This window comes from Halichoeres trimaculatus, unplaced genomic scaffold (genome assembly GCF_033239565.1).
Source record: "Halichoeres trimaculatus isolate MK-OKI-2021-1 unplaced genomic scaffold, fHalTri1.1 fHalTri1_scaffold_6, whole genome shotgun sequence".
NCBI classification, from domain to species: domain Eukaryota; kingdom Metazoa; phylum Chordata; class Actinopteri; order Labriformes; family Labridae; genus Halichoeres; species Halichoeres trimaculatus.
The window spans coordinates 21,803,344-21,829,586 of NW_027437184.1; the positions used below are offsets into that span (position 1 = coordinate 21,803,344).

A 26,243-nucleotide genomic window follows, 5' to 3' on the forward strand; every position below is an offset into this window, starting at 1 on the left:
GTAATTAAAAATGAATTGCACTACCATTTCTTTTTAAATTCTTGAAAGTCATGAAAGTTTTGAATTTTTACCCCATGATGTTTTTTTCGTTTCAAAGAACAGTGTTTTTATTTCAAAGATATAAAAATGCCCAGAAAAAAAAATGCAATTTTACCGTGAAAGATTCCCCATGCCTTAATTATTATCATTTGAAAAAATATACATAATAAAATTGTTATTAAGTTATTTTTCAGTGAAAGTGTACGTTTTTAGTAAGATATCAATAAATAAATAAGTAAATAAATAAAAACTGCTATTAATATGTGGTCATTGGACTATAAAAATATTTTTATAATAATAATAATAACAATAATAATAATTTTTCGAGCTATGATCAAAAATCTTTACATGGTCGGGCCCAATTATGGTTAATGAATTGTCTGTCAGCATCCGTATTCCAGCAGCTGATCCTGGAGACGGTTGGCCCCTCCCCCTGTGGGGGTGTGACCTAACGGGGAAGGAGAGTTACTCTTTCTGCCTGTACTATCTTATTCTGCTCCCTTTCCACGGGCCGTCTCACCACCAAGACCGGGGGTCACTTCGAGAAACTAAGCAGAACAGAAACATTTCAGGTAGGAGTATTTCAAGAGAAACTGCTCAGGTTTTTTCCTCCAACGTTAACGTGTCGCTGCAGGTTCTTGGACAGCGTCTGTGGAGATGTCGTGAAACGAGCTGAGTAACAGTACGCGCAGAACAGTCAGTAAAACATACAAACAATACAGCAGTCTTATGTAATAGGAACAGACTGAAAGACATTTGCGGAATAGTGAACGATGCGTAACAATGTAATAATTGGCACTCAGCGAAGTAGGTCCGTTACCGGATGTTTGTGAATAACGTCTTTGTGAAACATTTGTATTAAATGGGTCTTCAACTCTGACCTAGTAGGTTTTATAATGAGGGTGGTTTCTCGTTACACTTCTTCTGCAGCACATTCACTGTTTTCTATAAACAAAGAGACCTGCTAAAGTCCGCCTTTATAAAGGCTGACTTTGGCAGGTGGGCCGTTTAAACTCTAACAGCAGGAACAGTGGAGGAAGGAGTGGCACTGACCACTGTTAGAGTAGTTAAGCATTATCTGTCATTAGACCCCCGTTTTATTGCCAAATGTTAGAAGCATCAGTGTGCAGCTGTTTCATAGTGTTTTATAATTTATGTCATTTTCTAAGAACTGCAAACATTTATTCTGACACTCCCACTAAGTTATGCTTCTTTTCCCAGTCTTGCAGTGTGATTGACTAAGAGTCTTTGGGGTTTTGATAATCTCCACAAAAAAGTTGTTAAAGATGTCACCTGTTCATAGCTTTTATGGTGTAAAGACCAAACAATTAATAAATCAATTAATACATATAACCAGCATATTAATCAAAAATGAAAATAAACCTTAGCTAATTGGAAAGGTAAACCATTCTGACTGTGGCACTTTGTACACAGGCAAATTGAAACGATCCTTTTAATATTAATAACTGATGCAATAATCTGTGTCAAAAAGAGTGACTTTGATTCAATTTAAGTCATGCCATTTGTCTGACTCATTGTTATGATTCACTCTGCAAATGAGCCAATTTTAAATAGACTATGTATTGGATATCCAATTTCAGATACTCAATGGTTTATGATGGTTAAAACTAGATATGTCTGATGCACAAATAGTGTGGAAATACTCAAGATCGCACTGTAAGAGTGTGCAGTACAATAATCAATCAAGCATTGTACAGTACAACACTGCTTGGTTATGTTCTAAGTTGTACCATGCATTTTGATTAAAATCTATATTGAATTATTCATGTAGAAAAAATTAAAAAGCAAACAATTTTTTTTTTATCTCCCCCAGGATGTCTCTAGAGCAGCAGGCAGTGGCCCGTGCCAGGAAAGCCTTTCAAACAGGCAGATCCAAACCTTTAGAGTACCGGATCTACCAGCTGAATAATCTACAGAAGTTGTTCACTGAGAGGCAGAAGGAGATCTCAGATGCCCTCAAGAAAGATCTCAACAAGGTGAGCATCATAGACTTTTTCTTTAAAAAGTTGAAAATAAGCTCTGGAAATGAACTTGAGAGCAGTTTTCTTCCCAAATTGAATGACTAATCAGTTCACACATTTGATGCATTTTGCTCAAAGTATTAAGGTGTTTTCCGAGAAAAATGATTTGAATTGGTGCTTTAAAATTAATACAGAAAAAGTTTGAAGAAGTGTCACGTCATTTTTTTCATCTGCAGAGCGAGGTGGGGACCCAGCTGTATGAGACCCTGGGCCTTGAGGGAGAGATAAGCCTGGCCATCAGGAAGCTGAAGGAGTGGGCAGCCCCCCGGCCCGTGGAAAAGAACCTGATGACTATCTCGGACACTGTCTACATCAAACCAGAACCCCTGGGTGTGGTGCTCATCATCGGGGCATGGAACTATCCCTGGGCCGTCACCATCCAGCCGCTCATCGGAGCCATTGCTGCTGGTACGAAAGCATGTTGTCTGTAAGCTGACGTAATGGGTCAGCGTTCACATCACATTTCACCATAATTTATCACAGAAGTGAACTTTGAATAGAGATCGCGCTCCTCCCATCCCGTAATCTCAGACAGCATGAGTTGAACTTTAAACACTAAGGCTGGATTTGTGTTTTTTAAAATCAAAACAGAAAAGCGTCACAATCAAGTTTTAGAATTAAGTAGAGGATACAGGGGGGTGTTTTACAGAAGCTTGATAGCACTAAAAAATAAAATAAAATTCTGTTGATGAGGTAAACATCCAGAAACAGGTGAAACTCTGTTTTTTATGTGCATTATTCTTCTTTTACTGTGGTCCCGTGGAGCTTTCTCATAGTGTGATCTTAGCCTCTCCACTTCCCTTTTATCCCAGCATTACCTAACACATCACACTTGTGTGATAAATGGGTTAAAGGGCGCTCTGTGAACTCTGCTTCACAGTCATCAGAGAGCTGTGAGATTAAAAGCAGATCACACTAAAAACTTAAGCCGATAACTGTTTTTACACAAACATAAACTCTGTGGATTGTTTCTGTTGGTGAGGCTGAAATGACAAAGTTAAACTGAGTGAATCACTCAGCTCTGAGATGATGTTTGTAATCATGAATAATTCATTTCTCCTATAGAAAGCTTTTGAGTATTGCTCTGGGCGTGTATACAAGCACCAAGTGTCTCAGCTCTGATGACTTTATCATGCAAACCTGAGTGTGGAGAGTTTGTTTGGGATTGTTTAACATGACACAGCAGTATTTTAACAGCCTGTAGTGTTAGTCTTTACATTGTTGAATCTTTTGTTTTCTTTTTGTTACACTCACATATTAGTGCTGCTAGAGCTGCTGCAGTTTGGAGGCTTCTTTGAGAGTTGGACATTGATGGTATGAGGACTGAGATGAAGTCCTGTCAGACTACAGTCCATGCAGTGACTGTTTGCACTTCATGGACTTTATCCTTTGCTCAAACATTATCAGATCTTAACTGACACTTGCCTCACAAGCAGTAAAGCAAAATAAGATATATGTCAAAGGCAGCTGTGAACACCTTTAATGCTATCTAAATATTTATAACTGCAGTGCAATCTCTTTAAAACATTAAGCCTCTGAAAGAATTAATATATTCATCTGAGTGACACATTGATCTGAGTTCAAGTTTATTCAGACTGTGCACACTTCAAGTGGCTCAACACTACTGTTATATTTTGGTAAGTCAAAAGTTAAAGAGCACAATGAAATGTGCATTAAGAATATTTTAGCAGGATTTTTTCCAAACACTTTGAATTTGAAGCTCTCTTTGACAAATTTTATAATCACATGATCTGAGCACAGAAACTGGTTTGTGTGGTCACAGATGGTCATTTAAGAGGAAATCATGTGATTATTATCAAATCTTTGAGGTCATTTTTTTCAAGTTTCATCAGCTTGCTTTTGAGAATTTGAGAGCTGAGCCATTCAGGAAAGTAAAGCAAGAAAAAGAAGGACATAAAAGCAAATATTGATCATTTGGAGCACAAGAAGTGATGTGTTTGACTCTATTCAAAACAGATGTATGTTTTAGTCACAGAGTTTTAAGTTTTTCTCTGTATTTGTGTATATATTCCGTTTACTCTGATTAACCGTCACATTCTATTTCAACTACAGCACAAGTCTATCATATCAGGGGAAAAGAAAACGTTCTGTTAGCATATCTGTTGATTATAAATGATAACTACACAGTACACCATTTAAACAAAGTATGTTGAGGTTTTCGGTGCCTCTTGGATCACATTTGGTTTTCCTTTCTTGTAATATCTGTTTTCTTTCTGTTAACCTGTGCAGGTAATGCTGCTGTGATAAAGCCCTCTGAGGTCTGTGTTCACACTGCAAAGGTCATGGAAGACCTGCTGCCCCTTTACATCGACAAAGTAAGGATCCTGGAGACGGTTAATCACGTGTCAAAGTCTTGGCGGGGAAAAGAAAGAATGAGAAATTGATCCATCTCTTTTAATGTGCAGTTAATCAGCACAGTGATCAACAAAAAGACGGAGATACAGGCACATTACTTCAGAAGCTGTGTTTAGATAAGTGTGTGTATTGTTTTGTGCATCAGGAGCTTTACCCTGTCGTAAATGGAGGAGTGCCAGAAACCCAGGAGCTGCTGCGTCAAAGGTTCGATCACATCTTCTACACCGGCAATTGCACGGTGGGCAAATTGGTTATGGAGGCTGCTGCCAAACACCTGACACCCGTCATCCTGGAGCTGGGTGGCAAGAGCCCCTGCTACATCGACAAGAACTGTGACATCAGCGTAGCCTGCAGGTCAGACTTTTTTCTAACCAGTCTCTCTGATACTGAAGCTGTTTCTACCTGAGACTCATCTGTTCACTTCCCTTTAACTGTGTAGACGCATTGCCTGGGGAAAGTACACTAACTGTGGTCAGACCTGCATCGCCCCGGATTACATCCTGTGTGAACCCAGCATCCAGGACCGGGTCATTAATGAAGTCAAGAAGTCCATTAAGGTAAACTACCTACTTCTGCATTCACTATACATTACATATCGAATTGTTATGAGATGAGACAAGACAATACCATACATTACTGACAGTACAGTACGGTAAGATATGATGCTCTACTGTGTGAGCTGCACACAGAATACGTTTAACTGTATTGTTTTTACGATTTTAAGAGAATATTTAAACCTTTGTCGTCTTGCAGGAGTTCTACACAGAAAACCCAAAGACCTGCCCTGACTATGGACGCATCATCAGCCAGCGCCACTTCAAGAGGTTAATGGCTCTGTTGGAGGACAGCACCGTCGCTGTGGGAGGAGACAATGAAGAGTCAGATTGCTACATAGGTAATATTTTCACATGCACTAATTAATGTGTATTAATCAGGACTTTTTGTGATTAAAATTTGGTTTAATGTGTAGAAAATTAGGAATAACTTATGAAAATGTTGGTTAAATACTGTTGATGTGTTGTGTTTAGCCCCCACCGTCCTAAAGGATGTGAAGCCTGAGTCAAAGGTAATGCAGGAGGAGATATTTGGACCTCTGCTTCCCATCTTATCAGTCAGCGGCCTGGACGAGGCAATTAAATTTATCAATGAAAGAGAAAAACCTCTGGCCCTCTACGTCTTCTCATCAGACAACAAGGTACCCACTGACAGACAAATAGATGTGCAGTTTGTGCATACAGACTTAGAAACATAACTCACGGGTCTCCTCTCTTTGAAGGTGATAAAAAGAATGACAGATGAGACTTCCAGTGGAGGACTGCTGGCCAATGACTGTCTGGTGCACTTCTCTGTCAGCGCTCTGCCTTTCGGAGGAGTAGGTGAGCACAAGCAAGGACAATCCTTTCTGAAAATTATGAAAAAATACAAGTCCCTTAAATACCTTAAGCCTGCTTCATTTCCAATGGGGAAACTCCAACTTTTGCAATAACAAATCAGATTATGTATTCTAAAAGAAAATTAGCCTCTGGAAAGTAATATCCTGATGAGTTTGTTCATTTTTTGGAAAGTGTGGTCTCATTTAGACACAAAAGAGAAAGAAAAAACTGTGCTTGAAAGAAACTCAAAGTTTCCAGAGTTTCTTCTTCTACCAGTATTGATGCAAACAGCTTTAAAGATGCTATGAGGAGGATGATACATAATGTGTAACGTTAGTGAATCCTGTATAGCTATGTCCTGGAAGTCATCTACCAAGCAGAGCTAACATAACCTCACTCTTAATTTTATTGATAGACTCTCAAGTTTGAACAGACCACTGCAGAATAACTGCTGACTGTGGGTTGGAATCAACATTATTACAAACAGCTTAACTAGTGTTTTAGCCTTTAGCTCAGGCTGTATCACTCTCCCGTTTATCTTTCTTCTGCTCTTCTGTCCTTTTTCTGTCTGACAGTTAGGCTCCTGTGTCCACCATCACTACAAAATTAATCACAGAAATTGTTTTCAGCAGAGATAAAACGCAGATATCTGTGTTTTATTTCTTCTCATTACTAAACTTGGTCAGCCTGCGTGGTGTTGTCAAGAGACTTAGACATGCCATAAATCAGTCCGGTCCTGCTGGACCCAATTGAGAAGCTAAGACATAGCAAATTAAAATGACCTGTAACCTGCAATATTAGACAATCTCATTTTAAAGTGTGGATTAGGATCTAAAAGGGAGAATTTTTCAAGATCACCATCAAACTCTTTACAGCCCCTTTAAGATGAACACAGGCAACAAAATACTGGTGACATTTTCTGTGTCGTTGCCTTGATTTGTCGCTTTAAAATTATCAAAGACCACATCAGTCTGTGTTCAATTAAGTCCAACCATCTTGCTCTATTTGTGTGAACAGGAAACAGTGGTATGGGCAGCTACCACGGCAAGTTCACCTTCGACCAGCTCAGCCACCTGAGAGGTTGTCTCATCAAGCAGCTGAAGATGGAGGGGGTGAACAGCATGCGGTACCCGCCTCACACACTCAAGAAACTGGGCTGGGCACGCTTCTTCATCCTGAAAAACATAGACATGGGCTGGATTGGACGGATGGCGCTCTTGGCCGTCTTCGCTGTGGTAGCTGCTGTTGTGCTGCAGGTGAGTTACAGAGAAGGAGAGATTTAAGAGGGGGGCCCGAGACATGTCTGCGCTGTGTACCATGTACATCAACAAGCATTGATGTAACAACGCGCATACTTTTTGAAAATTAGTTTTGAATGAAGTAGCTGTAAATAACTTCTTTTTTTCTGTGATAGATGTAAAAGTTTTAATTTTGGTGGTGGGATGTAACTTAGTACAGGAGACTGGAAACAGCTGCAACAGATTTTTTTTTTCTTAGTCACCTAAAGGGTATGTGATGTGTTTTTTTAGAATCATAACAAATCTGTTGACTTATTACCCACATGTAGGGATGGGTACCAAATTAGATACATTTTTAGGTACCAACCGAATTATGTCAAAAGTTCCAGGTATCGATTCTAGAGTCAAAAGGTACCATGTTTAGGTACCTAAATGCATCCTTGTGACTGTGAGGGAGTGGAAGAGTAGGCGTTTTTCCATGCTGGACATGAACACAGCATTTCAAGGTTATATATTGAAGAATAAATATGTTAAATTGTAAAAAATATATATTTTATTGTTGAAAAAATTAATATTTTTTACCTCGTAACCACAAAAAAGTACCGAAAATTGGTACAGTTGAGTACCGGTACCGATTGCTAGGTTCCGGGCATCGGTACTGTATCGTTTCAAATGTGTAAGGTACCCATCCCTACCCACATGACATAGAAAAATTTAATATTTTGAGCAAAATATTTAGGAACAAATGATGAAATATTTATTACATTCAGACAAGTAGCCCAGAGTGTTATTTATTCTTTAACATGCGGCTTATTTATCAGCTTACATGATGTGATTCAGGCAGTGTTGAGGAGACAAGAAAAGAGATTAACCAATGGAAGTTTAATTGTACAATTTCTACATTTTTCCAGAACTATCTCCTATAAAGACATCCTGCTGCTTTCCAAGACAACAAGAAACAACAAGCGTTCCCCCCTGGACCCCGAGGAGCAGAGAGGAGAAAAGGAGCATGAATCACAAAACAGTGATTCATCCAGTTTCTCTCTAAATACGTTCAGCAGCTGCTCTGGATGGCCGTTAGAGAACATCCGTTTACACATTTCAAACTAAGTGCCAGAGAATTCATGTAGCTCTGTAAAAGCATCTTATTCACATGAAGGTAATTGTTTATTCCATGTGTAGCGCTTACATTTTATTCAGCATTTCATTTCATTTTTAGCTCAGGTTCACACTTTTAAAAATGTTTTAAATAGACTTTTAAATGCACACTATACGACTGTGATTTCACAACGAAATGTTTTAAATGAAGTAACAAAAGAAAGTGAGGACGCTACCTGAGGACTAAATGAAGTAAAGTTTAACTAACCTGCCTTTTCATGACATAATCACACTGTTTGTTTTTATGTTGTGGGAGTTACCTACAGTTAGTCTTTTGTCCGTTTCATTTCAATGAGGGCTCAAACATTAACTTAAGCTCTAGACTTCAGCATATATGTTGACTGTAGGTTTTTTGTTAGTCTGACAGCTGAAATGAAGAATCTGTGTTTCTCTAAGATCGCCCTTCTCTCAGTGCACAAGGATCAAACAGGATCATGTTGAAGGATGCTCTTTTAAGTCACTTTGACTCTTAATGCCTGTAACTAATGTAAGCAGTCTCATAGATTGTTGTTTATTATACACGTATTTCTACATACAAATAATATTCAAACAAATATATTTCTCCAGGTATTTGATTGTGATTGTGGTCATTTGTTATACGTTGTTAAAATTTGATTCAGTAACCATCTGAAATGTTAACAAATCTGCATCTGTTGGCCCGAGGAAAACTTTGATAAACAAAGAGATGACTTAGTGGTGGTGGAAGAGAGGATGTGCTGACTACAATGGTCACTCATGCCTTTTCTTAACATCCCCTGGTTTTGTTTTGTTTTTTTTTTTCTTTTAAAACTTAAACACTTTCAATCATAAGTGTCATTATGAGAGTAAGATCAATGTAGCATCACAGCTCTTTTTGAGGACACAAAGGCTGTTTTTAACCCTTTTATGCGAAACATATCATATTTGATACATAAATTTCAAAGATCTCTATCTTATTTTCATGATGACTCAGAGAGCACAGACCTCAGGCAAGCATATTGTGATTGTCACGCAACACTTTAGTCCTACTTAAATGTTATACTCCCTTTCAGCAGACTGTCTGCTACAATTTGGTGTTAGTTGCAGGTTTGTACGATAATTTGTTACCTGACTGTGTTGAAAATTACGATGATCCCATAAATATTTTATATTCCAGATCTAAGTATCCAGAATATTGCCAGAATCTGGATCATACTTTTACATCTGTCAGAAATTATGGTGACCTAGTTTTTGTATTGTTTAGCAAAGCAATCCGACCATTTATGGTGGAGTTATATACGCACATGGTGAAAACAGCCTAATCTCACAATGATAAAGAATTTATTAAAAAAATCCTGGATCCAGACGATGATCCAGATCACGTCCAAAATGTAATCACTTTTTCCTTATCCCATTTTTAACAGTTCCTAAAAATTTCATCAAGATCTATTTATTAGTTTTTGAGTTATGTTGTTCACAGACAAACAAACAAACAGACAAACTCTCCCAAGAACATAACCTCCTTGGCGAAGGTAAAAATGTATTCTACTCCATTGACAATGATCATACCACTACAGGCAGCTGAAGTTGTATTCTGGCCCTTTTCAAAATGGCTGCTCTCATGAAATCATCCACACACTTTTTTCAGGACAATCATCCCTAATTTTAAAGAAGCTTTGGTAGGAACGCAATCTAAATTTTTACTAATTTTTTTATAATGAGTATTTTCTGCGCTGAAAAAATGCTTATTTACTACAAACTTTAGTAACAAAGTTGTCCAAACTGCCCAATTCATCAAAAGTGTCACAAAAAATTTATCATTAACAAAATGATACAGCTGTATTTTTGTGGAGTTTGTTAAAACAAGTTAATAAAGGGGCGCAGATGGCCTAGCAGTCTAGGTTGTGCCCCATGGGTTCACCCTTGAGGAGGGCTGGGGTTTGAGTCCAGCCTGTGGCTTGTTTCCTGCATCACTTCTCACTCTCGCCCCCCGTCCTACTGTCCTCTCCTGTCCCAGTGAAGGCATCAGAAGCCCCAAAATAACAACTTAATAACCCCAAAAATTGAATTTGGGTGGGTTTCCTTTTTTTTCTTTTTTTTTGTGATAGGTTAAAATTTAGTTAAGATAAAACCTGTTCCAGAAGTTCCAGATCTTGCCACCAGATGTCTATCTTTCATCATTCATGACTAAGTCAACTAAGTTATGCTTAAAGCGCCCTTTTTGTCTCTTATTGTGACACACACACACACACACACACACACACACACACACACACACACACACACACACACACACACACACACACACACACACACACACACACACACACACACACACACACACACACACACACACACACTTTGTCGAAGTGGTGACAGTCTCCCTCCCATCCCTCAAATGCAGCTCTGAGTCTCAGAGTATGTGAGGGCAGCTGAAATTAGTCAGGATTTTCTCTGGTCTCTGAGCTGATCATGGATTTTTCCGTCTACCTCCCGACTCTGCTCTCTCTTCTCTCACAGTGCACAGGTAAGACACACACACTCACACACATAAACAAAATGATGTTATGATTATAAAACTTCTTTACAAAAAGTTGTGCATGTTTTTGTTTTGGTTTTCTGAGCACAGTTTGCACCTTGAACAGTTTTCTTAATTTTAATGTTGTTTTTTAACCTTAAAATAAATTGTCGTTTCAGCTCGACTTTTAATGTACCCAGTATTAGATCAGTGAACCAATGTATTTCAGAATATGCCAGACCTAATATTATTGGGAGGTAATCATCACAAAAAAAGCAATCTTTACAGATTTTTAAACAAAATACAATCAAAACCTCCTAAAACAAGTTACAGCATTAGCCTAGTCTAGCCACAGTTAGGCACTTTGAAAAGAAAGAAAGAAAGAAAGAAAGAAAGAAAGAAAGAAAGAAAGAAAGAAAGAAAGAAAGAAAGAAAGAAAGAAAGAAAGAAAGGTCACAGTCAGCCGTTTCCAAAAGTACTGTCTTAAATTAATCAAAACTTGAAAAATTTATTTCAGGCATCGACTTTCCAAAAATAATATTGACTTTTTAAACCAGAAGACTGCTAATGCAAAGTCATGTCTGTAATCAAAAATAAGCCACCATGAGCTAACACATGCTACAGGGGATGTCAGATTAATCATCAAGAAAACCCCAGAATTTTCTGAATTAAGCTGAATTGTTTTCTGCCAATAATAAATTAAAATTTACTTTTTAAAATGAGAATTCTTGATTATTATTTTTTTTATTAGGCTTCCATGATACTCTGTAGGACTTAAGATTTTAACCTTTGAGTGAATAATCACAACAGATCATGTCTAATGAGATAATCATGTTTGAGGATAAAAAGGGAAAACAGAAAAAAGAAATGAAGTGAAAACCTGAAGCCTTTGGGTTTATCCTCTTTGACTTCCCTGTGCTTCCCAGTTTGGCCCACAGGTGTCTGTGCCAGGTGGAGGACAGCCAACCTCCACCTGTGCATTGTTCTCGGTTGGTGAGAACTGTTGTCCCCTTTCACAGAACGGCATTGTGGGTTAATCTGTGTTCCTATATTAGCTAAATGGTTCTCTTCAGAGCCCCTCATTCCCACTGTGGAGTCGGACACTGGAGTTTCTTTCACACCAGCAACACAATACACAACCGAGTGACTTCATCAGCACCTGTTGGATGGACGCGTTCAATGTAGCGGTGCAGGGCTGGATCAGGTGTTGGATAAAAGTTTCACGAGTCAGTGATTCACTTAAATGCAATCACAATTGGTTTTATAATTAAAAATCACTATATATGTTTCTTTAATTAAACATTTAGACCACTAAAATAAAAATGTAAGTTTAACTTGTGAGGGCTCCAGAACATGCACAGCCACTTCATTCAGTCTTTATTTAACACCGTCAGTGAGGTGATCATAACTATCAACATCCACTATGATCATTGACCAAAAAGCATTATGATCATGGCTGCCATCTTTACCCTATTCAGGTCTGTCAATATGTCTGTTTTATGAATGTGGCTCTGCCTGAGGCCTGTGTATTCATATCCGATTGGTTAATGGAACAGGCTTTTTGGCAGTAAGAAAGAAGGAAAAATCAATTGGCAAGTAGAGCAGACCCTAAATTTTCATAATCAGGAATTGTTTATTATGCAATCTTTTATTATTGCTACACATTTACACAACAAGTCCAATATGACGGATTATTACGTTTTTCAAATCTGCCATCTGAAGTAAAGGTTTAAGTGTGTAATCTTAATAACATCCATTACATGTAACTAAAGTTTGCTGCACACGTAACACAAATTTGGGACATTTCTTTACTTTCTTCAAGTTTTTTATTTTTCCTCATTTATTTGATACGACCACAGAGAGACAAGAAATGTGTGCAAAACTAGCTACTCTATGTGCTGGGTTTATGCACATGCAGCGTTACTGCCCCAAAAAGTTGCTTTGACGTGAGTATGATGTTGTACTTCTGGGGCATCTCTAATACAAAAATAAAAAAGAAAACAGAAAAAGTAAGAAACTCATACACTGTGATCATGGCATTTGATGACATCGCTGTAGTCATTATACTAAAACTTAAATACAGCGGCAGCCTCCTTAGCTGAAAAATGAAGCCAACACATAAGATAAGATAAGATAAGATCTTCATTGTCATATAAGTGAAAGAGTCTAGAGTTCCTTTAAAAACGGTGTAATGCATAAAATGCTCCATCCCCCCATTATCTTACCAGTCTGCGTTTTCTTCTCTAAAAGTGCATCAAGGTGAGCTTGCCACACTTTCACCAGCTCTGCCTCGTAACAGCTACGCATCATTACTCTACCTTTGGTGATGAATTTTCCCATTCAGTTCACAAATGTGTATTTAGACATTTTATATCTAAACCAAAAGTACAACAAGTGCAGCTGAAGGGCAGACTTAGTGATGTACATTAATTATTATCCTGTCTTATGTGGGAGGCAGTGTGTTTTTGCCCGCTCCGACCTGTCAAAGTTCAGCTGCAGAGTCAGACACATTAGCAGATCAGCTGGTGGAAAACACTGCTGCTAATGGAGCGTGAAGATGAGGGGAATATAAACTCATTTATTAACTTGTGAAAGCTGTGTTGTTTGGCACAGGGGAGGACTGACCTGAACAACGCTGAACTGTGTGTCTGTGTCATTGTACTCCCTCTCCAGCTCAGTGGTGTTACCAGAGCCAGAACTCCTGTGATGACACATGCCGAGGTAAGACCCCCTGTCAGCACACCTGTGCATTTCAAGATGGAAAATACATGAGAAAGACGACCACCAGATGACATATCCGTCAGAAGTTCTTGATCTAGAGGAGCTGCTCACAATACTGCCAGACATATGAACATGTGACTTCTTCAAGAAGTCAGGGGCGTGCACAGACTTTTTGAGGGACGGGCAAAAATAACAAAAAAGGCACATACAGGGTGTTCCTGCCCCTGAAGAGGGAACCAGAATCTGCATGTTTTGACGGCACTTCAGCACACACTTTTGCTAGGAAAGCAGTTTATTATGTTTTAACCACCCAAGAGGGCGGTTTAGTGTGTTTTGCCAGCCAGGAGGGCACTTAAGCACTAAACACCACTGCAACAAGTGGTTGTGTTGTTAAGAGAACAGGAAAGTTTTCCTAAGAGACTGGTGGAGAGACCTAAAGTGAGCTAACAGAAGAGCAACTTACATCCACTTTTCTGTTTTATCAAACATGTTTCCTCCTGAAAACCAGTTCATTTCTGGTTGTTCAGTCGAGATCATGTCTTACTCATTTTATCTTGAGATAATATTGTTGTTTTTTTTCAAGAGCATGACTAATGAGTTTGGTACTTTGGATAAGAAAACTGATTTTTAATTTGATAACAGATTAGTGCCGCACGGTAAATCAAACTGCAACCCCGATTTGAGAACAGAGGATTACATAATCACACAAAAAGCTGCGATTTGCAATTCAAATGGCTGTGTTTACACTCATTACAACCTCTCTGACATATGTCTACTGCGCCGATTCATGTCTCAACTCGGTGTGTGTGCAGCAGGATATACGATGAATATAGCCTGGTAACGGTTTCACTTTGTAATATCCTTCATGTAAGCAATAAAGCTATATTCATCATAGATGAAGTTAAAAAAGAAAACTTTTTTTTTTTTTTTTGCTTAAAACTTTTCTGTGATAACCATCTGTTAAAAACTGTTAAACTTGACTTTTCTAACGTCTGTTGTGTTGTGGCTTTTGCTTCCATGTTGGAGTGGTTGTGTCTGTTTTTCTTTTGAAAAGTGTTTCACCTTTCAGCCAACGTAGCTATGACATATCTGTGATGCACTACTTATGAAAAACCAGGGTTGTTATTGCACAAAAACAAGAAAAGATGAGATCTGAAAAAAAAAAAAAACACTGGAAGCTCCTCTTTATCAGAGTTAACACTCTTAATACAGTACAATGTTAATTTGATGAGTTAATACAATGTCCAACTACATGTCAGAAGATAGTTTGTTGGAACTCACTTTCAAATTAATCTCACCGATAGTTTACTTCGTCTGGATATGTAGACAACCGTTGGCATATGTTGTATTGTTATTTAATAGAGAAATTGTTTGAATGGTGATGTTTGTTAGGGATGTACTGAGGTCAGGGTTGATTTGGATAAAGAAGAAGAAAAGTTGTGATGCTCTCAAAATGTGGGATCCTTCATGAACCACAATTCAAGTGACTGGTGTCTTTCTCTACACCCACAAGTGGTGCTAGATCCCACTTCTAATCAGTTCAGCCCCAGTCTGTGATGCTTTTCAACAAAAAGAGTCTTGAACAAAGGTCATAACCTGGATGGCATCATAAGCAGGTTCATGGGCTTCAAGCAGCTTTTAAAGGTAGGGTCTGCAGGAATTCTTGTTACTTTTTAGTAAACACAAAAATTAGACTGAGCTCCTCCTCCTTGGCTCAGCTCCAACAGCAGCGCACGTCCACTGCCTCTGACTGTGACTACTGAACACATTTAGTAGCCTAGCAACCACCTGCAGCGACGCCTTTCTACGTGTGGGACTAGAGAGCAGTGCACCTGCCTTAGCACGTTAGCACAAGCTAATGGGTTAACTGACCCAAAAAGTCACATTACGCCAAGCCAACAAAAAGCCGTTTTCAAAGCAGAAATTAACTTATTTCCAACCTTGTTCAAAAAACGTCTTCTCTCTGAATTGCTAACTTCACTATCGGCCGTTAACCCGTTTCAGAAATAGACAGGTGACGTCTGGGAGACTACGTCCATTGATTATACAGTCTGTATCTGACACATACCTGCTCAGTAGAAAGCCAACTCACGCAGCTTTTAGTCCCTTGCTTCTCTCCAAGTGAGAGAGAGTGAAAGTCGGGCCAAGCTTCACCCTCATTTAGGAGAAAGTTTTATCTGTTCAGCGTTTCGTTTCACTTTAGTGGTGTTTTTCTTTCTCTGTGCTACGTCCACTATCGTTGCCGCTCGGGATCGCTGCTTCTTCCGCTTATCAACATGCAAAGTCACCTGCGCACTGGGCGCGCTGTGATTGGCTGAGGTAACCACGCTTACTCTCCGCCCAGAAACGTCCCGAAACAACCAAAACATCCACACAGAAGCTGAGGAGAGGGTTCAGGCAGATGTATGGAGCAAGGTTATAATAGTTTTGGATTCGTTATTATAGTTTAGTTTTTAGTTAGTTTTGAATTTTTTTTTCCCATTACAGTTTAGTTTTAATTAGTTTTAGAGCGGGCATTCTAGTTTTTATTTAGTTTTGATTTTTGCAACAAGGCTTAGTTTTAGTTTAGTTTTAGTTTAGTTTTAGTTTAGTTTCAGTTTAGTTTTAGTTTTTCATACTCTATTTACCAGGCGCAGGATTGAAAAAGGTCAGAGTAAATATTTTGTAATACTGTTTATTTTCCAGTCCAACATAGTGCTCACTGCTCAGTTAGTGCTGATAATGAACTGTTGGCTGCTGCCTTCAACACAAAAAAATGATATAAACTTAATATAAAAAATATATACATAAATTATATAGAAATAATGTTTACCTAAATTACATAAAAATAATATAAACAAAAACTCTATAAAACAATATAATATAAGCTTAAATATTTAGAAACTTGGACTCTAACAAGAAAGACAGACTTAAAAACAATTAAAGTCAGACTCACATGCAATTAAACTATTACAGATGCTCTGATTCATTGCTCCACTATGTTTCGTGGCAGCACAGCACACAACCAGTCAGTGCAGTGAACAATCACGTCCCAGTACGTCACTATGATGGTGCTGATGGCACTGACAACTGCCTAAAACTGTCGTAAAATTTGTTGGGAAAATGTGTCGGATTAATTTAAATCCTTAAGGTCATTAACATTGTCAGAAACTAAAACTAAGGGCATTTCCTCTATAATTTAGTTAGTTTCAGTTAGTTTTGAGAACACAAGATACAGTTTTAGTGTACTTATTGTTTTTGTTTTCTTTCTTAGTTTTTATTAGTTAGAGTTAACTGCAATGTAGTTCAAATTTAAATTTTCGTTTTTAGTTTCGTTTTAGTTAACTATTATAACCTTGGTATGGAGGCCCGTAGGAGACAATTGAGCAGGGTTATTCTGTAAAAGTTGGCATTGTATCTTTTATGGAAAGTCCTACAGACTCTACCCTCAAAGATATTCTTCTTTCCATTAAATTCTTATGGTTCGGTTAGTCCTGTTGCTCACACGTCATAGCCTGCACAAAAAACCCTGACAGTTACTCAAAGCTAGGGACAGCGTCACTTCTTAGTCTACGAGCAATCTTTTCAGAGTTTGAGAGACCTGGTTAATGTTTTATTGTTAAACAGAGCTTTAAAAGCACATTGTTCAGTATAAGATACACAGTCCATTTTACCCAGGGTCATTGAGCCAACAAGTTCTTCCAGCAGCACAGTGGGGTAAAACTATCATGTTGTCCTGCTGCTGTTTGTGTTGTTTAGACCCCAGCAGCTGGGCAGAACAGTTTCCCAGTTGTGGAGGATTGCGCCAGTCACCAATCAACATAGTCACCAAGAAAGTGCACGTGAACAGCGCCCTGCCACCCTTCGACTTCATCGGTCACACCAACACAAACAACATAACAGTGGAAAACAAAGGTCACTCTGGTAATACGTTCCTCTACCTCCACATATTTTCCAGACATTCAACTATTTTGGTCTTCTAGTTTATTTCAATATTCATACTAAAAGACAGTTTCTCTCTTCAGCTCATTTTGTTCTGCCACAGTCTGTGCGACTGACTGGAGGAGCTTTGCCTGGGCTGTACAGAGCCGCCCAGTTTCACTTCCACTGGGGAGGAAATGGGAGACCAGGATCAGAGCACACCATTGATGGAGAGAGGTTCCCTATGGAGGTACTTCACTGCAGCTGTTTTTTTTTTTTTGTCTGATTCAATGGGAGAAAAGAGCCTTTAATTAGGATCAAGTTTTTTAATCTCCATCACTTTGAATCAATTTGAAGTAAGGCTGATGGATTTTTAAAAAATTCGATTACAACTAAATATATTTATGAGTGAAAATGTGTTGTGCAAAAGCTAGCACATTTCTCTGCTAGCTTTTGTGATATGGTTGATGTGACACGCTGCACCTACATGCTTAGTCCATAGATGGGTGCTCAAACTTGTTGGCTGAGCCCTCTGGAAGACTTTTAAAGTGAAATGTGCCGTTTCAAAGTGTCATTGTTTTACATCCCAGAAACAGCAGTAGGAAAGAGATGGCACTGTAGCAGCTTTATCATGGTGTGTTGATCACATTTGTCAAAGATGTATGGTTTGAGTTTTTAATACAGGTTAATCTGAAAAAAGTGACAGATCTTAAAAGGAACCATGTTTTGAAATCATGACTTATATGCTATATTACTCCCCCTGCTGTTGCATGTTTTTAGATGCATATAGTCCACATCAAGGAGCCGTATGGATCGCTGGCAGAGGCAGAACATGACATGGCTGGTATTGCTCTGCTTGCTTTCCTGTTTGAGGTAAAAAATGATAATAATAATAATAATAATGTGTATCCATGATTAAAATCTATCAGAAAACTAATAGTTCTTGTGATGTAATGTTGATGCTCTCTCTTTCACAGGAAACAACAGATGATCATCCTTATCTGGATGCTGTGATAGCTGCTTTGGGACGTGTACAACAAAATGGTACGAGATTTGTGTCTTGAATGTGACAGCACTAACACAGCCTTTAAGAAAAGCATTTTAAGAAGTCCTTTTTTCAAACACTCAACAACATTTCAAGATGTTGAATGTTTTCAAACTCCCCTCCCCCCTCCTCTCTGTGTTCAGGCAGTAACACAGTCATCCCAAATTTTCGACTAAGTGAAATCATCCCAACAGCGAAGGAGCTCCACAGTTATTACCGCTACGTGGGCTCCATGACAACTCCAGGGTGTGAACAGGCCGTGGCGTGGACGGTGTTTCACAGGACCCTGTCCATCAGCAGTCGACAGGTGAAGGCTTTGAAGGCTGTGAGGGCTCGGGTTGGCACGCTCCTGACAACTCTCATTGCTTCCTTTTCCCTAAAATGGGAGGCAAAATATAGTGCTGTTGAAAAGTAACAATCACAATTATAAACACAAATTGTGCTCAATTCTCTAAAAACAGGAAAACAGGATACACATAAACTAACATAACAAATGATAATCAATTTTAAAAAAGTGAGACATATTAAAAATACTAATATTCTAATCAGACATATAGCATGAGCAAATGCTATGACCCTGATAAGCTGCTAAAAGTGTGAACAATAAAAAGTGTTTTTTTTTTCCAATTAAAGAATTAATACATGATAGATAAACGTGCATGTCATGACTATCATGTTAAAGAAATGTCAGAGCCTGAAAAAATATCCATGAGAAGAAACAGGCAGCTCTTATCAGTAATCTGAAATAAGAGCTTCTTCAGTCTTCTCACTGATCATTCACTGTGAATCTTTGACATAACCCGTGCACACAAAGCTGTATAAAAATTGTCTGTATTGTTGGTGATAGTCTGCTTTGCTTTTCTTGCTCATAAAGAGACATCTGTGTAAATTTCATCTGTTTCATAATCAACAATAAGTCTCTCAAAGGAGCTTTAATGCCCCTTTCTGCACTTGAGTATCAAAGTATGATGCTTGGGGGGACAGGTGAACATGGCGTGCTAGAAGACGTGTTTTCGCTGAGCTGCCGCTCCAACTACAATTTATTGAGCTGTAACACGTGCTACTACCTGTGCAACCTACAGGTGATTATATTAGATGGTAGTTTACATCTTTATCTGAGATTTACTGTACTTGTGAACGGAGAACGATGTCTAAACAGACGAAACTTCAACCGAAAAAAGTAGCGGCTACAACTGCTAATGCTAGCCGAACAGCTGCACAGCTAAACGATGACATGCCTCCTCCAACTCAAGCTTTAGAAGATACCGAGGCAATAATTCTGAAAGTTTCTGAGCGTTTCAGCGCGGTAATGGAGGAAAAGCTATCTAAGTTTTCGGAGACACTGGAGAAAGTCTCCACTACGTTGGAGGACCACTCGGCGCGCATTACAGCCGCGGAGCAGAGAGTGTCCGGCGTGGAAGATCAAGTGTCGGTGATGGCAGAGAGGCTGAATGAAGCCGAAAAGAAAATCAGTCTGTTGACCAGTTGTGTAGACGACTTGGAGAATAGATGCAGACGGGACAACATCCGGATTACCAACCTGAAAGAAGGCGCAGAGGGGACGAATCCTATTCAGTTTTTCGAGACGTGGCTCCCCTCGCTCCTCGGCCTGGATAGGGGATCTGGTGCCATGAAGCGCATCAAGATGGACCGTGCACACCGGAGCCTTGCCCCGCCGGGTCCCCGTCCACGTCCAGTGATAATCAAGCTTCACAACTCCACTGACAAACAACGGATCATGGCAGCGGTCAGAGCATCACCCGAACTCGAGCATGACGGGCAACGCATCTATATACACCAGGATTTATCTGCTGCTGTGCGCGATAAAAGGCGAGGTTTCAACGCTACATGCCGTGCACTCATTGCGAAGGGCGTACGCTTTAATATGCGCTTCCCCGCCACGCTCACCCTGAAACACAACGGCATCGTGCACAAGTTTTCCACACCAAATGATGCTCAAGCATTTGTTGATTCCCTGAGCTGAGAAAACGTCAACAGAGAGATAATCAATACGCTGGATGCTCAAGTGAGTACATTGTTGCCTTTTAGAGGTTAAAGAACAAATAAGAGGACCAAAGAAAGATACTTTCGTATTGTTTTGACTCTATTTTGAAAGGCAAGTAGCACAACATTCGGACAAACACTTGTTTTGTGACTATAAGAATGTGTTGGAGTTGGGGCGGTAGTGGGAATATTGTTTTTTTTTTTCCTGTAGAGCGGAGATAGCTTTTGGCTACACCTGTTTTTTTTTCTTCTTCTTCTTTTTATACCACCTTTATGGTGGCTTGTTTTGTTTTGAACATTTCTAAATCAATAGTTGTTACGTTGTGTTGTTTTGGTTTGTTGAATGTGTGTGTAAATGTTCTCTGGCCATCACTGTTTGATGGTAGTGTTCTTTCCAGCACAGGTAGTCCATATCGAAGGTTGATTATGCCCATATTTATTTTTGTCTATTTTTTGGTTGACTATGATGCACTTTGCTTTATAATATTAATGAGAGCATTATGAGTAACACTAAAATATTGACCCTTAACGTCAAGGGTTTTAATCACGTTATTAAAAGACGCAAGGTACTTTCCATGCTGAAAAAAGATAAGGTGCAGATTGCTTTATTACAAGAAACCCACCTAACTGACCCAGAACATACAAAATTAAAGCGTGACTGGGTGGGACAAGTTTACTTTTCCTCTTTTAATTCTAAAAGTAGAGGTGTAGCTATACTTATTCATAAAAACTTACCTTTTGTTTTGGAAAGGATTGTAAAAGATGAAGAAGGACGTTTTGTGGCAATCACTGGGATTTTATTTGGAGAAAAACTTTTAATTGGCAGTGTATATGCCCCAAACACATATGAGGCTACATTTTATTCAAAATTTTTGGCCGAGGTTTCATCTATTTGTCCCACTCATGTTATAATTGGGGGTGATTTTAACTGTGGTCTAGAACCTAGTATGGATTACAAGCCCTCTAAAACTCAACCACCTTCTAGAATGATGAAAGCTACTTACGGTTTGTGCAATGACCTTGGTCTTTTTGATGCCTGGAGGATCTGCAACCCTCTCTCCAAGGATTTTACTTTTTATTCTCGTCCTCATCATTCCTTTTCTAGAATTGATTTTTTGTTTGTTTCTAGATCAATCCTTGACAGAACCCAGACATGTTCTATCAATCCATGTGTCCTTTCAGATCACTCATCAGTCATCATGGAATTATTACCACCATATTATGATCCTTTATCAAGACATTGGCGCTTAAACCCAGCTTTAATGAGTGACCCCGTATTTGTAAAATACTTAGAAGACCAATGGGATTTATTCATGTCCACAAATGATACACCTGACATTAGTGCTTCTACTTTGTGGGAAACGGGCAAAGCATTTTTGAGAGGCTCCATTATCTCATTTGTTTCTGCAAAGAAGAAGAACTCTCTTAAAAAACAATTAGAACTCGAACAGCAAATTGCTAATTTGGAGAGGGACTTTAAACAGTTTTCATCCCCTTTGGTGCTTAAACAGTTAGATGCAGCCAGATCTGCTTTAGACCAGTTGCTTACTCAAAAAGCAGAAACGGCAATATTTTATGCAAAACACAGATTGTTTGAATCTGGAAATAAACCTGGGAGGCTCCTTGCCCGACTTGCACAGGGAAAAAGCGGATCTTATGCAATATCCTCTCTAAAAGACAAAAAAGGTGACTTACATTTTGAATCTAAAATGATTTGTAAGATAATGAAAGAGTTCTATCAGGAACTCTACTCTTCAGAATGTGGTGATACTTCAATTCCCAGTGAAACTTTTTTCAACATGATTAATCTCCCAGGGTTGTCTGAACAACAAAGCTCAAATTTGGATAAACCAATAACAACTCAAGAGGTTTTAGAGGCCATACAGTCCTTAAAAGCTGGAAAGGCCCCAGGCCCTGATGGGCTTGGGCCTAATTTTTATAAAAAAATGTCCAAGAAAATTGTTGGTCCATTGCTGAATTTATATAAAGAATCATTAATGCGTGGAACTCTACCTCCAACTTTGAATATAGCGCATATTTCTTTAATTTTAAAAAAGGATAAACCTTCAGAATTGTGCACATCTTATAGACCAATTAGTTTGCTTGGTGTAGACTGTAAAATTTTGGCAAAAATTCTGGCTAGGAGATTGGAAGAGGTGTTGCCAATACTGGTAAAGCCTGACCAGACAGGTTTTGTTAGAAATAGGAACTCCCACTCAAATGTAAGACGGCTCTTAAATATTCTTCAGTTTTCACAAAACAAGAATTACAGGGCACTTGCAATTTCACTTGACGCTGAAAAAGCGTTTGATCGAGTGGAGTGGGCGTACCTTTTTAACGTTCTAAACAAATTTAGTCTTGGCCCTGTATTTGTGGGATGGGTAAAATTACTGTATAATGCTCCCACAGCAAGGATCTTGGTGAATGGTTCACTATCTGATTGCTTTTCCTTAGGTAGAGGAACCCGTCAGGGCTGTCCCCTTTCCCCTCTTTTATTTGCTTTGGCTTTGGAGCCGCTGGCGGAGGCTATAAGAACACACCCTGAAATTTTTGGAATTAAACTTGGGAACACTGAATACAAAATATCTCTTTATGCCGACGATGTAATATTGTTTATAACAAAACCAGAAACATCGATACCAATTTTGCTTTCCATTATTAATCAATTCGGTCAGATTTCGGGGTATAAAATTAACCATGATAAATCAGAAGCCCTTCCGCTAGGTATTCAAAGGGATGGTTGGGATCCTCCAGACAAGTTCCCCTTCAAATGGTCAATTGGAGGTTTTACATACCTAGGTATAAAAATCTCGGCGTTGACTTCAGATTTGTACAAATTAAATTTCAAGACAATTTTACACTCGATAAAGAGTGATTTAAATAGGTGGTTTGACCTTCCACTTTCATTATTAGGTAGGATAAGCTTGATAAAAATGAACATCCTCCCTAGGATTCTCTATCCTATGCAAATGCTACCTCTTAAAATAAGCAAAACCACTTTTAATGAGATTGAGAAAAGTTTGTCAAAATTCATATGGCATGGAAAGAAATCTAGGCTTAAGATGAAGGTTCTGCAGCTTCCATATGACAAAGGGGGTCAGGCTTTACCCAATTTACAATATTACTACTGGGCCTGTCATATGCGTATTATATCAGGGTGGTTACATTCAATTCTACACCAACCTGATCCACATATGGATAACTGGTGCTGTGAGTCTTTCTCACTACTGAGTCTACTATCTTTGGATATGAATAAGCTCCCGGTGGAGGTAAAAAACAATGACATTTTGTTTGTAACACTTAGAGTTTGGCATAGTATTAGGAGTTATCTTGGGCGGAAAAACTTCTCAAGTGCATTGCAACCTCTTATTAATAATGTATTGTTTCCCCCAGGCACAGGGTATGGTATATTTAAAAACTGGCATAACAAAGGTTTAAAACTAATATGTAACTTTTTTGAGAAAGATGTTTTCTTGTCTTTTGAACAAATTCAGAATAGGTTTGGAATCCCACAAAAAGACTTTTTTGGTTTTCTCCAGGTAAGACATTATGTTCGGTCCTCTCTCTCTTTTCCATGTGACCAACCAATTCTCAACCCAATAGAAAATTTTCTTCTCAAATTTAACGAGAACACCAGTTTTCAAAAGAAATTTATTTCTCTTTGCTACACAAAACTAATAGAAACTATTCCTCAATTGGCTCACACAGCCAGGTCATGTTGGGAGATAGATATGGGGACTGAGCTTAGTGATGAAATTTGGTCGAACATGTTCATGTCTGCTAAAAAAATCTTTACTTGTAATAGACTGAGAGAAAACCAATATCGTATTTTATATAGACTCCAACGTACTCCTCATTTCATGCATAAGATTTCACCTCAAATCTCACCTTTCTGTGTAAAATGTAAAAACAGTGTAGGTACATACTACCACTGTGTCTGGCAATGCCCACTTATATTAAGATTTTGGAAAAATGTTGCTACAGAGCTCCGTTCTATTTTTCATAGACCAATTCCTGTCGACCCCATGCTGTTTTTGCTCGGCCACTCATGGGAACCGATTGTGTTGCCTGGTCAGATGGAGTTATTGGGCAAACTTCTTCATCTGGCAAGAAGGTGCATACTACTTCAGTGGATTCAAGTACAGCCTCCATCTGTCACACAATGGTACAAAGAGACTTTTAAAGTTTTCCCGATGGAACGTCTTAGTGCCCTTGCTAAGGGTAACTCTGGTATCTTCTATAAAATATGGCAACCCTTACTGGATTTCTTGCCTCAGAATATTGCTGAGATACTTTGTACAGGAGGCTCACATTTTCTGTTTAAAGGGAATACTTTATAGAAAGTCAATGTCACATATGACTTGGACATATCACACTGGAAGTGCACTAATTTGGACTCTGTAATCGTTTGTATTAAGATGTGGGCTGTGCTGTGCTGGATTGTGTTGTGTTGTGTTTTTGAAAAGACAATAAATTACATTTAAAAAAAAAAAAAAAAAAAAGTATGATGCTTGGATTCTTTTCAGTTACCACTTATTTTATAACCTCTATAAAAAAAAAATCTCCTTAGACTTTTGATCACTGACCCTTTACCTTTGTCCTTTCCTCTCCTTGGCAGCTGGATGCGATCACTCGGCAGTGTCAGTTTTGGACCGGGCAGCCCATGACTGACATCTTCAGACCCACGCAGCCCCTGGATGGCAGGGTTGTGTACCGGTCCAGGGCAAATGAAGCTCTGACGGGTGTGATCTACCTGTGGGTCTGTATTTTCTCAGTGACACTAAGTTCAACCAGCCTAGTCCACTGAAGGAAATATAGCTGTATGTATTCATAGAAATCTTATGTCGGAGAGAGTGAAGACAAAGATCTACTTTTGATGAGCTAATAACCCCGAAGCACCAGTAGCACAAAAAATGGGAATTTTATGTATTCTGCACACAAGTTATCTAGTAGGAAAAAGTTTGTGTGCAAAGGCTTGCACTTTTGAAAACTTAATTCACAGAACATAATGTCATCTCCTGTTAAACAGAAACTGTGAGCGAAGGTATTCAATGAGTACAGCAATGATTACAGAAGTTGTTCAAAGTAAATCTTTGCATGCCTATTTTTCCCCATAGCCATTTACTCAGATGAGGTGAATAAAATATTATTTGTCTAGAAACATCACAGCAAAAATTGGATGTTCTGCATAAAAAATAATTCATTGATGCTGACTAAACCCCAAAATTACACACCCCATCAACTTAATCTGCATTTCATTTTAGCTCAGACAATATTTGAGCTTGATTTGTAAACCACCTGTTGAGCACAGCTTTGAACATGAGTTTGATTTTTCCTGCAGCACGTTAGTAGTACAGACTTTTACTTCTGTAAATAAACTTTTCTCCAATGACTCCTTAAAACAAGTACACAGTTTATATTTTTTCAACACACCTTTACATAAACTTTGTCTACTTTTCTTCAACCTTGTTCATGTTCCCAATGAGACGGGTTTAATAAATAAATTTAGCTTAGGGGTTTAGAAATGTTTTCCTGTTCCTAATGGACTGAGGGTATTTCATTTCCCATCACTGCTGACTCTTTAAAACTTTTCATGTATTTCTTCTTTTGAATGTTGTTCAGACGATTAAGCACTATAAATAATTGAAGGGTTTCCCCTGGTACTTTATGCTTGTTTATTCTTTGGGAGACACAATGAGATTATGATGTATATAAATGATTGCTTTGTATGTAACCAACATAAATTAAACTATGCAGAAATTCAGCCCAAGATTTATTATAACAGTGATAAAAGGATGCTACAAATCAGTTAATTCATCTTGATCCATATGGGACTACAAACAAATTAAATAATATAAAAACATTCGTGAT

At 38.6% G+C, this 26,243-nt stretch overlaps 2 protein-coding genes across 2 annotated transcripts; both read left to right on the plus strand.

The window, feature by feature from the left end:
• The first annotated feature begins 475 nt into the window (after positions 1-475).
• On the plus strand, positions 476-8,796 carry LOC141792245 (aldehyde dehydrogenase family 3 member A2-like). The gene is made up of 11 exons (XM_074673103.1): positions 476-611; positions 1,874-2,036; positions 2,258-2,489; positions 4,332-4,417; positions 4,603-4,811; positions 4,897-5,014; positions 5,211-5,352; positions 5,486-5,652; positions 5,734-5,833; positions 6,848-7,086; positions 7,980-8,796. The coding sequence occupies exons 2-11, from the start codon at positions 1,875-1,877 to the stop codon at positions 7,992-7,994; spliced, it is 1,470 nt and encodes a 489-aa protein (XP_074529204.1). The 5' UTR covers positions 476-611; position 1,874; the 3' UTR covers positions 7,995-8,796.
• Positions 8,797-10,598: 1,802 nt separating this feature from the next.
• On the plus strand, positions 10,599-26,037 carry ca4c (carbonic anhydrase IV c). The gene is made up of 8 exons (XM_074673104.1): positions 10,599-10,711; positions 13,376-13,423; positions 17,162-17,326; positions 17,428-17,573; positions 18,104-18,196; positions 18,301-18,367; positions 18,512-18,675; positions 24,991-26,037. Exons 1-8 carry the CDS (start codon positions 10,657-10,659, stop codon positions 25,177-25,179), a joined length of 927 nt encoding a protein of 308 aa, XP_074529205.1. The 5' UTR covers positions 10,599-10,656; the 3' UTR covers positions 25,180-26,037.
• The last annotated feature ends 206 nt before the right edge of the window (positions 26,038-26,243 follow it).

Coding starts and splice junctions, on each gene's coding strand:
- LOC141792245 (XM_074673103.1), top strand. CDS start 1,875: ATGTCTCTAGAGCAGCAGGCAGTGGCCCGTGCCAGGAAAGCCTTTCAA. Junction 4,418..4,602: donor TGCCCCTTTACATCGACAAA/GTAAGGATCCTG, acceptor TTTGTGCATCAG/GAGCTTTACCCTGTCGTAAA. Junction 5,353..5,485: donor AGAGTCAGATTGCTACATAG/GTAATATTTTCA, acceptor TGTTGTGTTTAG/CCCCCACCGTCCTAAAGGAT.
- ca4c (XM_074673104.1), top strand. CDS start 10,657: ATGGATTTTTCCGTCTACCTCCCGACTCTGCTCTCTCTTCTCTCACAG. Junction 10,712..13,375: donor TCTTCTCTCACAGTGCACAG/GTAAGACACACA, acceptor CTCCCTCTCCAG/CTCAGTGGTGTTACCAGAGC. Junction 18,676..24,990: donor TGTCCATCAGCAGTCGACAG/GTGAAGGCTTTG, acceptor TCTCCTTGGCAG/CTGGATGCGATCACTCGGCA.